The 12,916-nt window shown below is 41.7% G+C and overlaps 1 protein-coding gene across 1 annotated transcript in view; it reads right to left on the bottom strand.

Annotated features, from left to right (window-relative positions):
- Nucleotides 1-183: 183 nt before the first annotated feature.
- Nucleotides 184-12,916, bottom strand: part of rps6ka4 (ribosomal protein S6 kinase, polypeptide 4) — a 50,883-nt gene continuing 38,150 nt past the window's right edge. Inside the window, exons 17-18 of the mRNA XM_060913014.1 lie at nt 7,146-7,306; nt 184-3,021 (exon numbers count right to left, since the gene is read on the bottom strand). Coding sequence (XP_060768997.1) covers nt 2,827-3,021; nt 7,146-7,306 — 356 coding nt within the window. The 3' untranslated portion in view covers nt 184-2,826. The remainder of the gene's footprint in view (nt 3,022-7,145; nt 7,307-12,916) is intronic.

Here is a 12,916-nt window from a genome sequence, read left to right as displayed (position 1 = left end):
ATATCGTTGCCAGACCAAATGCTCGCAGAGCTTTGAAGTCGCGTTAGCCAGACTAATTTATATATACCGTATTCGCAACCTGAAACTGGAATAAATTAGTATAAAAGTCCATAAAAAAGGATTAAATCATCCAATCATTTGTACAGGTGTAATATCCCGGAGTCAAAGACGACATGGAGGAGATTTAAGAATAGTGAAGTGATTTATATTTCATGTTAAAGATTTAACAGTGTTTTCAAAGGGGGAAGGAAGGAAGGAGTATCTTGTGTTGCCTTCAAACAGTGCATTTGATTTAGTTTCATAATGCTCTTTTCTTATAAAAACAACCTTATTATCAGAAGACAGAACACCAATTGTTATATAAAAATGTAAAACATGCAATTCAGAACTAAAAACATAAGATACATTTAAAAAAAAAAAAAGACTCGAAACACCAACAAGAGAAACTGAAGACAATAAAATCATCATTACAACAAAAACGCTTTGTGATCTAAGCCATGAATATTTCCATAATTTCCACGAATATTATTTTTGTTTTTAGTGCAGTGTGCAAGACTTATAGGAGCGAAGAATAGGATGTTCCTTACGACAAAAAAAGTACATCACTAAAAACAGACGCACAAAATCACACGGGTCCCAAATAAAGCAAGCAGGAAGCCGTAGCCGTTACTCAAAATAACACGGCAGAATAAAACGTAATAAATATCAAAGACGTGAGCCGCTATTTCTTTTCAAGCTGGAAACACGTCATCAATTTCCACCTCAACTTGGTCAAAGTAGAAACAGAATGAATTCGTCAAATCAAAAGAAATGAACATGTTTATCAGCGTGTTCATCAGTCAGGATTTTGAAAAGTGTCCTTAAATGCAGCGGACTCGAACACGTTTGGCATCATCACATTTAAAAAAAAAACACTGACAATCAGAAGATCAAGTCCATCAGAAGAGCGATTAAAACTCGAGCCATGTTTTGTTCACATTATTTTCCGTATACAGCGTGGAGGAGGCAAAATGAAAACTGAACATGGCAGGGTGCTAGTGCTTTGTACGCTGATTCTGGCTCTTCAAAGCCAAGTGCGTTTGACAAAAGTTGTCATCACATCATGACAATGACGAATGTGTCCTTGCTGCAGGATTATTTTTGGCATTGAAAATGAGAAGAACGCTCGCTGCATTTCAGGACGACGTCGTGCAGACAGCGGTATCGCATCCCAACCTCATGAATGCTTAATGAGTGTTCACGGTGACTTCACGCCCTTTCCTCATACCATTATTCAACCTGTCCGTTCGAGTCTCTCAGATCGCCGTTAAGAGATCGCCAGACTCCCGAGAAAAACCCAGGCTCGTCCTTTCCAGCAACTCCTGAAAAGCGAGGACTTGGGATGGGAAAAAAAAAAAAAAAAAAGAGTGAAAGACAGCTTTGCTTCTTGACGCTCTCTGTCTCTCACAGTGCTAGATAACACACACTTCAGACGCAAGTGTGCTGAAGCCCTTTTTAAAAATTCGAAGGAAGGCAGAGGAGCCAGATTTTTGCAAAGAAGAGAAGAGGTGGTGGATTTTCTTTTTTTTTTGTTTGTTTGTTTGTTTGTTCAAGTTAAAGGAGAGGAATAAAAGAACCCCGTGTTTAGAGGATTCTTTTTGAGAGTTGGCATGCAAGTTCACACACGCACACACATCACTAATATACCGTACAAGATGCGCAAAACTAAGACGGCAGACCTTAAAGGTGCAATAAGTAGGATTTTTGCTTTCAAATCCCAAAATGAACTGCTCACATTTCGTTAAAGAGATTGGTAAAAATGCTACAAAGGTGTAACTACAGACGATGCACAAATCAAGCACAGAAAGGTCATTCTTTTTGTTAAAAAAAAAAAGCCTCTGGAAGCAAAAGTATCTCAAGTTTTCCTACATATTGCACCTTTAACGGCACAGCCACGTCCTAATGCTCAAATCATCATCACCCTCCTACATGAAGTAGCACCAGTCAAGCGATTAAGCATCTGAGTTTCAGAACTAAAGACTTTTGCAGAGTTGGTGACAGCTTCAAGTTGCTTATCTTTTCGATCACGTGATTCAGCTTTTAAAAAATAAATAACGTCATGCATATATTGCCCATTTAGCACGTTCTCGTACAGTGACATTCACTATTCATCCTAATGTATACAGTATATGATTCCGATAAAGCTGTTCTCTCTAGACGTGGATCTGTACAGTGACAAATATGGATTTCTTTTCTTAAACATAATAATAATAATAATAATAATTCTAAAATCATTCCCTTCTATCCCATATGGCTTTTCTGTCTTGGCATCCTAGCCTTGTTATATTTCCATTTCCCTTTTAAAAATAACATTTCTTGCGAAAACTCTACTTGCTAAAAATGCCTTGCGTGCCACCGCACAAGGTAACATTTAATAATAAGTGTGTACATTCATTCATTCATTCATTCATTCAGTAATTCATTCAAATCAAAAAGCTCGTGTCGTATTAAAACATCAGACGCCAGAGTCGACTAAAAATAAGGACTCTCCATGAGTCGCTTAGCCTTTAACTGGCTTCAATAATCCGCAGCTTGACCCTGCCACAGATGGCCCCTTTTAGATTTATACACGCCGGGTTTTCAAGCCGTCATGTTCAGTTAAACGACTGTCCAGTGATCAGTCTCGCGTCTAAGCTTCACACTTGCCCTGCTTCATCTTTCATTTCTAATTATAATTCTTTCAGTTAATGCTTTATCATCATTGACCTCTCTTTATAAATTTAGGCGTCAACGTAGCTTCAAGACGGCGTCAAAGCAAGCTGAGGTGATGGATCATCGGTGACGGAGTCACAGTTTCGGGTCGTTGTCCGGGATCTGGGTTTTTGCACGAGAAGCCGAGGAGGAGGAAGAGGAAGATGATGAAGAAGAGCTGCGGCGCGTCTCTACGCCCGTGCTGGTCATCTTCAGCTTGCGGCGTTTAGCCAGCGGTGCGTTGTCCACACTCTTCAGGAAGAAACCTTCTCGCTTGCCTCTGTTAAACGCCTGAGACAGACAGAGAAAGAGAAAAAAAAAAATCCATCATTACTGAAAAGTAATAAATAAAGTGGAACTAATGGTTAAAGGACCCATGGCATGGTGGTTTGTTGATGCTTTAAACGGGCTCGTGGAGGCTTCCGGATGTTATATCCACAGCCTTTCTCGAAATGAACCCTCGGCACGTAAATATAGCCTCCTGGGAGAAAGCCCCATTTCAGCGCTTTTCCCAGTGCGTCGTTTTGCTAATGAGAAGCAGGAGGCGGGGAAGGGTAGAGGGTGGAGGCGGGCCATGGGGGAGGGGCTTGACCAAGCTGCGCGCACACATACTCGCTGCTATCAGCGCCTGTAGCCACGCTGCTAAGACAAAACCCCGTTCTCCCTCGGACTCCTTTCGTAAACTCAACGTGACACAGAGAACAGTGTGAGAGAGTGTTCGGAGTGGTAGTTTACGAACGTATAATACCCTAGGCTTGAACACGCACTCCATAACCAAAGAGGATAGAAGCAGCAACTACAGCAACATATCGCTTATCCAACAGAAGACATGCATTGCGGAGCAATAGTCAAACATAAGCTCATAAGTTACAGTCAATTTCCAGACTAAACTCGGTTTAACAGAGCATGCTGCATGCTCTTTAGTTTTGTAGCGCAGATTACCTGGCTAACTGCAGGAAGCGGTTAGCTGCACAGCTAATGTAGCCATTGCTAGGCTAACGCACCGATTTTAAAACACGGCAAAACGACTTAACAGTTATACACTTACTTGTTCGGTGTTTGTGGCTGATGCGGCAGGGATGCTTGGTACGGACCCAGGCTTCAGTGACAGTTGATGTGCAAAACCTGCCCTGTACTGTCCCAAGTTGTGGAAACATTCATCAGGAAAATGCTTCCGACAAACATACACCGTCTTAGGTAGACTCGACGGCGTATTATTGAAGTAAATAAAATGAAGCCACTGCGTCTTCAGGGGCTCTCCCGTCGGCAGTAAAAACAGACTCCTTTCTGTTTTGTCACATCCATGTACAGCGCAACTTCCATGTTTCGCTCACTTAAGCGATGCCATGTTGTTGTGTCCTCTATGGTCTCCTCACTACAACTGGGCGGGGCAATCCATACAGTGGGTGGGAATCCAGAGGGGGGGCGTGGGGATCATCTCCCTTGCTGACGTAGTAAAGGGAAGAGTTTATCAACGCGCCGTTTTGACGCGCCATTCTCAAATTTTGGGCATAGTTTGGTTTACACATTATGAAATTTCTAGCCACTGGGGTGACTTAAGAAGGTCAGAGGAACTCATTTTAACGTTAAAAAACCTCAGAAAGTGAAAATTTCATGCCATAGGACCTTTAAAGAAACAGCTTTGGGACCAAAAGGTTGCTGGTTCGATTCCCTGGACCAGCAGGATTGGCTGAAGTGTCCTTCAGCAAGGCTCAATTGCTCCGACAAGTGTAGTGGCGTACCTTGTGTCTGATTAGCCAAAGAAAAATTGATGATGTGATTATCAGTGCGGTTGTTTAAAAAAAATAATAATTCGCTTTCTGAGAAAATTCAACAAATACAGATGTTTTGTTCTACACTGTGCCTGTGTGACTAAAGCGTCCTTACAGCAAAGGGCGGTGTGAAAGAAGAATCGTCTTATCACACCCTGAATGGCCACTAATGCTCAAACACTGAGTGTTATATAAATCTGTCACTTGATACTTATGGCTGTTATACTCAAACAGCTCAAACTGTTATCATCATCATGGGCCCTTCACAATATCCTCAGAACCCTGTGCTCGAAATACGAGGATGGACTTGTCCTCAACATTGATATTCTCCAGAGAAATAGCAGCAGTCACACGCTTAATTTTATTAAAAAAATATTCGCAGACTGCCAGGAGTTTGTCAACAGCTGTCTTTTTGTAGCGATGGCACTAATCCTGCTGATGAGCACATCACATTGTGTGTTCTAAAGCCTCGGTCACAACCGGCCGTACGTGCTCCTATGGCCGGTCTACGTGCAAAAAACGCAAGGAACGCACGGAGGGCGCGCATGAAACGCACGGAGGGCGCGCGTGTGACGTGCTGAGTTTCGAGCCGTAGACCGGCCGCAGAGGTTCTTTGTCATGTCAAGCAAACTCTATGGGCGCTTACGTTTTTTTCAGGTTGAAAGACAAACTTACAGCCAATGTGCGTCTTTCTCCACGAAGGAAAAAAAAAAATGCAGCGATTTGGGAAACGCCAAAAATCGCACGGCCAAAAAATCGTACGTCCAGTTGTGACCTAGGCTTAAGGTCGTTGATCTTGCAACTCATAATCAAAGAAGTTTTTTAGTATTTAAGAGTGTTCAATGCACAATGAAAAGCCAGTTTAAGACTACGTTCAGACTGCACCCTGAAACGACCCATATCCGATTTTTTTGCCCATATGCGACCTGTATCCGATTTGTTATTGACAATCTGAACGACACAGATCCGATTTTTTCACATGCGACCCAGGCCGCTTGGATATGTGGTCCTAATTCCGATGTATATCCGTTATTTTCACACGCGACTGCAGTCTGACCAGACAGGTCGCATTCATGCGACCTACACGTCATCAACAAGAGACAAACGTCACTATTCTGCGTTGGCTAGTCCCGCCTCTTTGGTGGAAAACAACAACATTTGTACAGTTTTCAGAATTTAAATAGACTTTTATAGAATTGATCAAGCTAATGGTGGATTTGGTAGGGACCTGGATGTTGATCTGTTAGCCTGATTAAATAAAACAGTTTCTATAACTGATTTATAACTTAAACCATCCTGTATTACAAGATTATAAGATTGTTCTGGAAATTTCCAGTAATTTGACACCTTCGGTCTCATTAGTCTGCTGTTAATCAGATTATTGTGTGAGTTCCGCCGCCGCCACAAAAACCACATCGCCAGGTCTCGCCTCATCTCCATAGCAAACTGCACTGGTGTTTATGCACCTTGAGCCAGTGCTGAGAGAAGTTGCAGAATTCAGCTGGCTATAAAAAATCTAAATATTTAGAAAAATGTAGAAAAAGTTTATTAATATGACGAAATAAATGTGCAAATTATTAAGCCTGAATTAAGAGTTTGGTAATACAGCGGCCGTATCCCAAATGACTGCCTACTGAAGCTCGAGTGCACTATATAGAGTTTAAAAATCCATTACTTCCTAGTAACATGTAGTGCACTTATATAGAAATTAGAGAGACATTTAGGAGTCAACCCTCGTTACCAGGCTACACGTTTTCATTTCAGTTCAGAAACAAAAACACACACGAGACCTCACACTTTAACACTAACCAGATAATTAAACAAACAAACAAACAAAAAAATCATTAAACTTGAAGAGTGCGCTTTTTTTTTGTTTACGTATTACATAGATGTGCTTATTACGTGTCAATTTGCGCATGCGGGACACTTTTGGGTCGTTTTCCGTTCATATTGGAGATCGCATACAAGTCTCATATAATTGGTAATGTGAACGGCCTAACAAAAAAATCGGATTTCACAAGAAATCGGATATGGGTCGTTTCAGGTTGCAGTCTGAACGTAGTGTAAAGGTCAATTTATGCTGACAACCCAGTCCTCGCAGACGGTGTCGCAGATGTTGTCTGCGTAGCCCCCCCACCTTCGCAGACGCTCTGCACGCACCTCCCAAAAATTGTGACCACCGCAGAAGCCTTGCAGACAGCGTCGCAGACAAGAGGGCTCCGATTGGTCCACTCTACATCCGCTGTACACGCACTTCCGCTTCACTACTTTCCCGGTTTGTTTTGTTTTCACGACCGGCATTTTTAAAAACACGAGCGAAGATGGAGCAGCATGAAGAGCGGTTGATTGAGGAAGTACGGACATCTATACGACTCCAGTTCTAGTCATTATAAAAAAAAAAGTTCTAGTCATTATAGGTAACCGGAGGATAAACACTCCACTAACCACACCCACCAACTACTCCTAGTGACTTCGCGCCCCCTTGCGTTGTGCCGGTGAATAACATCGCGCACGCCTATTACTCCCCGCTCAACAATAAATTACAACTGTCTGCGAAAAGCTATCTGCGAAAGCCTTGTCGCAAGAGCATGCAGAGGCCTTAAGTCTAACGATTGAAGCATGACGATGCTGGTTAACCTTCACCTTGTATGTGGCATTGACGTAGGTGCGGACGGTGGGGCCGCTGGACTCCAGGACATCAGGGGTGCAGAGAGGAGTAGAAGACACGCCTCCGCCCTGCAGCCACGCGTTCTCCTTCAGATCTGAAAGTTTGAGTCGCCGCTCGGGGTCCACTGTTAACAGACCTGAGAAAGAGAGAGAGAGAGAGAGGGGGGAAAAAAGGTTAGCTATCCCAAGTTCCCTGGATGAATATACAGTACTATGCAAAAGTCTTATGCACATGTAAAGAAATGCTTAAAAAAATAATGAAATGAAATGTTTCAACCTTAAAAAACACTATAAACCACAGTAAACCATAATAAATGAAACAAAGTCAATACTTGGTGTGAGACAACCTTTTGCTTTAAAAAAATTTTTTTTTTTTTAAATAGTAGTCCCAGGCACAATGAGTAGAGATCTCAAAAGTAGCCGGTCGGTGGCGGCTAATAGTAAAATTCTGTAGTCTGTAGTAAAATTTGCTGCTGTCTATTTTTCACCGAGTAACAAAAAACATTTTTGTTTGCATATCTGTACAGCATGCGATGTGAAACTAAGTTTTATTCAGCTAAATAACAGCCAAATACGAACACGTCCGTAGGAAATGGAGGCAGCCATTATGCTGCTGTGTAGGGCTGCACAATTAATCGAATTTAATCGAAAATCGCGATTTTGGCTGCCACGATTAAATTAAATGAAAATCGCGATTTATTTCCATTTAAAATGCGAGCTCTGCTGTACGGTATATCTGATCAAGCACTTTTTGACCAGTACTCCGCCAAACCATTAGGGGGCGAACCGACGCATGTAAGGTTTCATTACTCCGCCTAAATAAGCAAGCAAGCCAAGTGCAGTGTTGCCAGATTGGGTGGTTTTAAGTGCATTTTGGCGGGTTTTGAACATATTTTGGGCTGGAAAACGTCAGCAGCATCTGGCAACACTGGCCAAGTGCGCAGAGCTTCAGTGCAGCGGTATCTTCTTCAAGGGGTGATAGCGTGAGAGTAGGTAACAGATTGAGGTGAGAGAGAAAAGCTAACTATGTCGGAACAACAGACTATTTAGCACTGGAGGCAATGTTGTGACCTGCCTTCGCTCATGTTTAAAGCCAGAGCATGTTGATAGGCTGGTCTTTCTAGCTAAAAACTTGTAGGCCTCAGTATAATGCTATGTAATTGTTGCAATTGAGTTTTCAGTTCCTTCATCCTTTGGTAATTTCTTGGATAAATTTCATTTATTTGTCATTTGGAAATCAGAATTTCTCTTTTAAATTTCATTCTGCACTGAAAGCTGTTCATATTGTTTGTTTGAATATAGTGAAATAAAATTTAAGTGATTTCCCTAACATCAAGAATAATCGTGATTAATAATCGCGATTACAATTTTGATCAAGATAATCATGATTATCATTTTTTCCATAATCGTGCAGCCCTACTGCTGTGTGCTGTAACTAAGATGTAATCTGATTGGCTGACAAGGTGTTGACAGTGTTTCGTGTGCTGTGATTGAGCCGCGCTACCACATGGCTAGAAATGGCGACTAAGAAGAGGATCGGCACGTTAAGCCAGTGTCTCACTGGGCTGCGACGGCTTGCGACAAATTGCGAATGTCATTCGCGAGAGTTTCAAAAGTGTCTTGAAACATTCGCGGGACTTCTCAATTTCCTCGCATGAGTCGCGAAGTGTCGCTCCTTCGTCGCTGAAATTTTGAACATGTTCAAAAAAAAAAATTCGTGCGACAAAATTTCTCTCAAAATAGCCACAAATGCATCGCTGATGTCGCAAAGCTGTCGCGAACCCTTCTCAAGTCAGTTTCTGTGAGGCTTCCTCTACTTCCCTGCCTGCTGAGGGAAAGCCGGGCTGCGACAGCCTGTGACTAGTTGGAGACACAACAATTGCGGTAAAATATGCGAATATCAATTCAGTGTGATTCCAAGTGAAAATTGTCGCTAATTCGCATATTTTATCGCAATTGTTTTGTCTCCAACTAGTCGCGGGCTGGTGAGATACTACCCTTAGATGCCTGGTTTTCAAAAAGTCCTCGAACCACGGGCAAGTCTGTAATTTTAGCCGTCACTATGATTACCGAGTGAAATATCTCTGTGTACGGGTCCATGTATAAATGCTGGTCGGCGAAATATTAAATTATAAATATCGATCGCTATCCCATTATTGTATACGGCCTGTTTTGGATCAAACACGCTCACTCAGCATGCCTGGCGCATTGACATTGTTTACATTTTGACTTGCAACAGAATGCAATGTATCCTTGTAGGGGAGTCGCATATTGAGACTTGACATCTGTCATGCAGTTAATGTTAACGGTAATCTTTAAAATTATAAATATATACGAGTTTATACAACCCCGATTCCAAAAAAGTTGGGACAAAGTACAAATTGTAAATAAAAATGGAATGCAACAATTTACAAATCTCAAAAACTGATATTGTATTCACAATAGAACATAGACAACATATCAAGTGTCGAAAGTGAGACATTTTGAAATTTCATGCCAAATACTGGCTCATTTGAAATTTCGTGACAGCAACACATCTCAAAAAAGTTGGGACAGGGGCAATAAGAGGCTGGAAAAGTTAAAGGTACAAAAAAGGAACAGCTGGAGGACCAAATTGCAACTCATTAGGTCAAATGGCAATAGGTCATTAACATGACTGGGTATAAAAAGAGCATCTTGGAGTGGCAGCGGCTCTCAGAAGTAAAGATGGCAAGAGGATCACCAATCCCCCTAATTCTGCACCGACAAATAGTGGAGCAATATCAGAAAGGAGTTCGACAGTGTAAAATTGCAAAGAGTTTGAACATATCATCTACAGTGCATAATATCATCAAAAGATTCAGAGAATCTGGAAGAATCTCTGTGTGTAAGGGTCAAGGCTGGAAAACCATACTGGGTGCCCGTGATCTTCGGGCCCTTAGATGGCACTGCATCACATATAGGCATGCTTCTGTATTGGAAATCACAAAATGGGCTCAGGAATATTTCCAGAGAACATTATCTGTGAACACAATTCACCGTGCCATCCGCCGTTGCCAGCTAAAACTCTATAGTTCAAAGAAGAAGCCGTATCTAAACACGATCCAGAAGCGCAGACGTCTTCTCTGGGCCAAGGCTCATTTAAAATGGACTGTGGCAAAGTGGAAAACTGTTCTGTGGTCAGACGAATCAAAATTTGAAGTTCTTTATGGAAATCAGGGACGCCGTGTCATTCAGACTAAAGAGGAGAAGGACGACCCAAGTTGTTATCAGCGCTCAGTTCAGAAACCTGCATCTCTGATGGTATGGGATTGCATTAGTGCGTGTGGCATGGGCAGCTTACACATCTGGAAAGACACCATCAATGCTGAAAGGTATATCCAGGTTCTAGAGCAACATATGCTCCCATCCAGACGACGTCTCTTTCAGGGAAGACCTTGCATTTTCCAACATGACAATGCCAAACCACATACTGCATCAATTACAGCATCATGGCTGCGTAGAAGAAGGGTCCGGGTACTGAACTGGCCAGCCTGCAGTCCAGATCTTTCACCCATAGAAAACATTTGGCGCATCATAAAACGGAAGATACGACAAAAAAGACCTAAGACAGTTGAGCAACTAGAATCCTACATTAGACAAGAATGGGTTAACATTCCTATCCCTAAACTTGAGCAACTTGTCTCCTCAGTCCCCAGACGTTTACAGACTGTTGTAAAGAGAAAAGGGGATGTCTCACAGTGGTAAACATGGCCTTGTCCCAACTTTTTTGAGAAGTGTTGTTGTCATGAAATTTAAAATCACCTAATTTTTCTCTTTAAATGATACATTTTCTCAGTTTAAACATTTGATATGTCATCTATGTTCTATTCTGAATAAAATATGGAATTTTGAAACTTCCACATCATTGCATTCCGTTTTTATTTACAATTTGTACTTTGTCCCAACTTTTTTGGAATCGGGGTTGTACGTATTTGTTTTTATACAGTTGCTATTGCAAGAACTGTCACTCGTTGTCAGATGAATATAGATTCACTTATTATAACTTATATAGTGCAATGCCAAATGAAAATCCTGTGTCTTATATTTTTTCAAAATATCTGAAAAATCTTTTGAACGCTGAACCTCCTTAATATAAAGGAGATATCACATGCTTTTTATATTTTTATATATATATATATATATATATATATATATGTATGTATGTGTGTGTATACACACACATACACACACACAATATATATATATATACATACACACACACACACAAGTAGTCATCGACTTACGACCTATGCGTCTTACGACCGATCGACTTTACGACCGTCTGGTTATGACTGGCAAATGTTTCCCAGCTGAGCTAGCTGAGCGTACGACAGTTTCTGCCCCAGCTCCCGGCAGCGCCTCTCGCCGTGTACAACAGTTTCCGCCCCAGCTCCAGGCACATGCGCAGTCTCTCTTGTGCGCCCTCGCACACTCCGTCATACAGTTTCCGCCCCAGCTCCTGGTTTATGAAATGAGCAAATGCTCCCACCAGCCCGAGCGCTGCAACAGCTGATGATGACGTAGACGACCCACAGCCGAGCACCAGTGATGCCAGCGGTCACTAAGTTTTGTATTTTGTTATGTTTTACATTTGTATTTTGGTATGTTTCAAACTAAAATGTTTTCTATTTTTCACACCTGTATTTCGTATTTTTTGTTTTGTACATATTAAACGAATTGTACTGTACGCAGTGTAGTATGCAGTGTTTAACTTAAACCAAATAATGAGCCGAGGTAATGAAATAAGAAAATGTTGATAAAATAAGACTTTAAGATGATTACAATATCATTACACATCACAATATACTTACGTTCATTTAACATCGGCCGACTTACGACCAGATCGGTTTACGACCGGTCAGTCGTAAACAAACGCAGTCGTAAGTCGACGACTACCACACACACACACACACACACATATATATATCATATACATACACACACACACAAAACGCCTAATTTGAATTCATCTGAAGTGAATAGACTTGTGCAAAAGGCAACAGAGCGGTTCCTTTCAAAGAAAAGAAGGATAAAGGGGAAGACAGAACATGTAAAAAAAAACCTGAATCAAGTTCAGTACCTGATATCACTACAGACACTCTTATAGAAGCTTTAGGATTAGATCCATACTCAGATTGTTCAGAAATTGAATAATGAATCAAAAAGAAATTTGACAACACAAAACTTATATATTTTTGATGTTTACAAAATCAAGTTATTGTAACTGTTACTTGATTTTGTAAACATTATAAGTTTTGTATTGTCATTTCTTTTTGATTCATAACTATATGGTAGTTCTATTAACATTTTTAGTATTGATTACCGTCACTTCAGACTCTATTTTGCTGTTTACAATAAATTGGGGCGGCACGGTGGTGTAGTGGTTAGCGCTGTCGCCTCACAGCAAGAAGGTCCGGGTTCGAGCCCCGTGGCAGGCGAGGGCCTTTCTGTGCGGAGTTTGCATGTTCTCCCTGTGCCCGCGTGGGTTTCCTCCGGGTGCTCCGGTTTCCCCCACAGTCCAAAGACATGCAGGTTAGGTTAACTGGTGACTCTAAATTGACCGTAGGTGTGAATGTGAGTGTGAATGGTTGTCTGTGTCTATGTGTCAGCCCTGTGATGACCTGGCGACTTGTCCAGGGTGTACCCAGCCTTTCGCCCGTAGTCAGCTGGGATAGGCTCCAGCTTGCCTGCGACCCTGTAGAACAGGATAAAGCGGCTACAGATAA

This window comes from Neoarius graeffei, chromosome 28, assembly GCF_027579695.1.
Source record: "Neoarius graeffei isolate fNeoGra1 chromosome 28, fNeoGra1.pri, whole genome shotgun sequence".
Taxonomy (NCBI): domain Eukaryota; kingdom Metazoa; phylum Chordata; class Actinopteri; order Siluriformes; family Ariidae; genus Neoarius; species Neoarius graeffei.
This window is presented reverse-complemented; position numbering and strand designations above follow the sequence as displayed.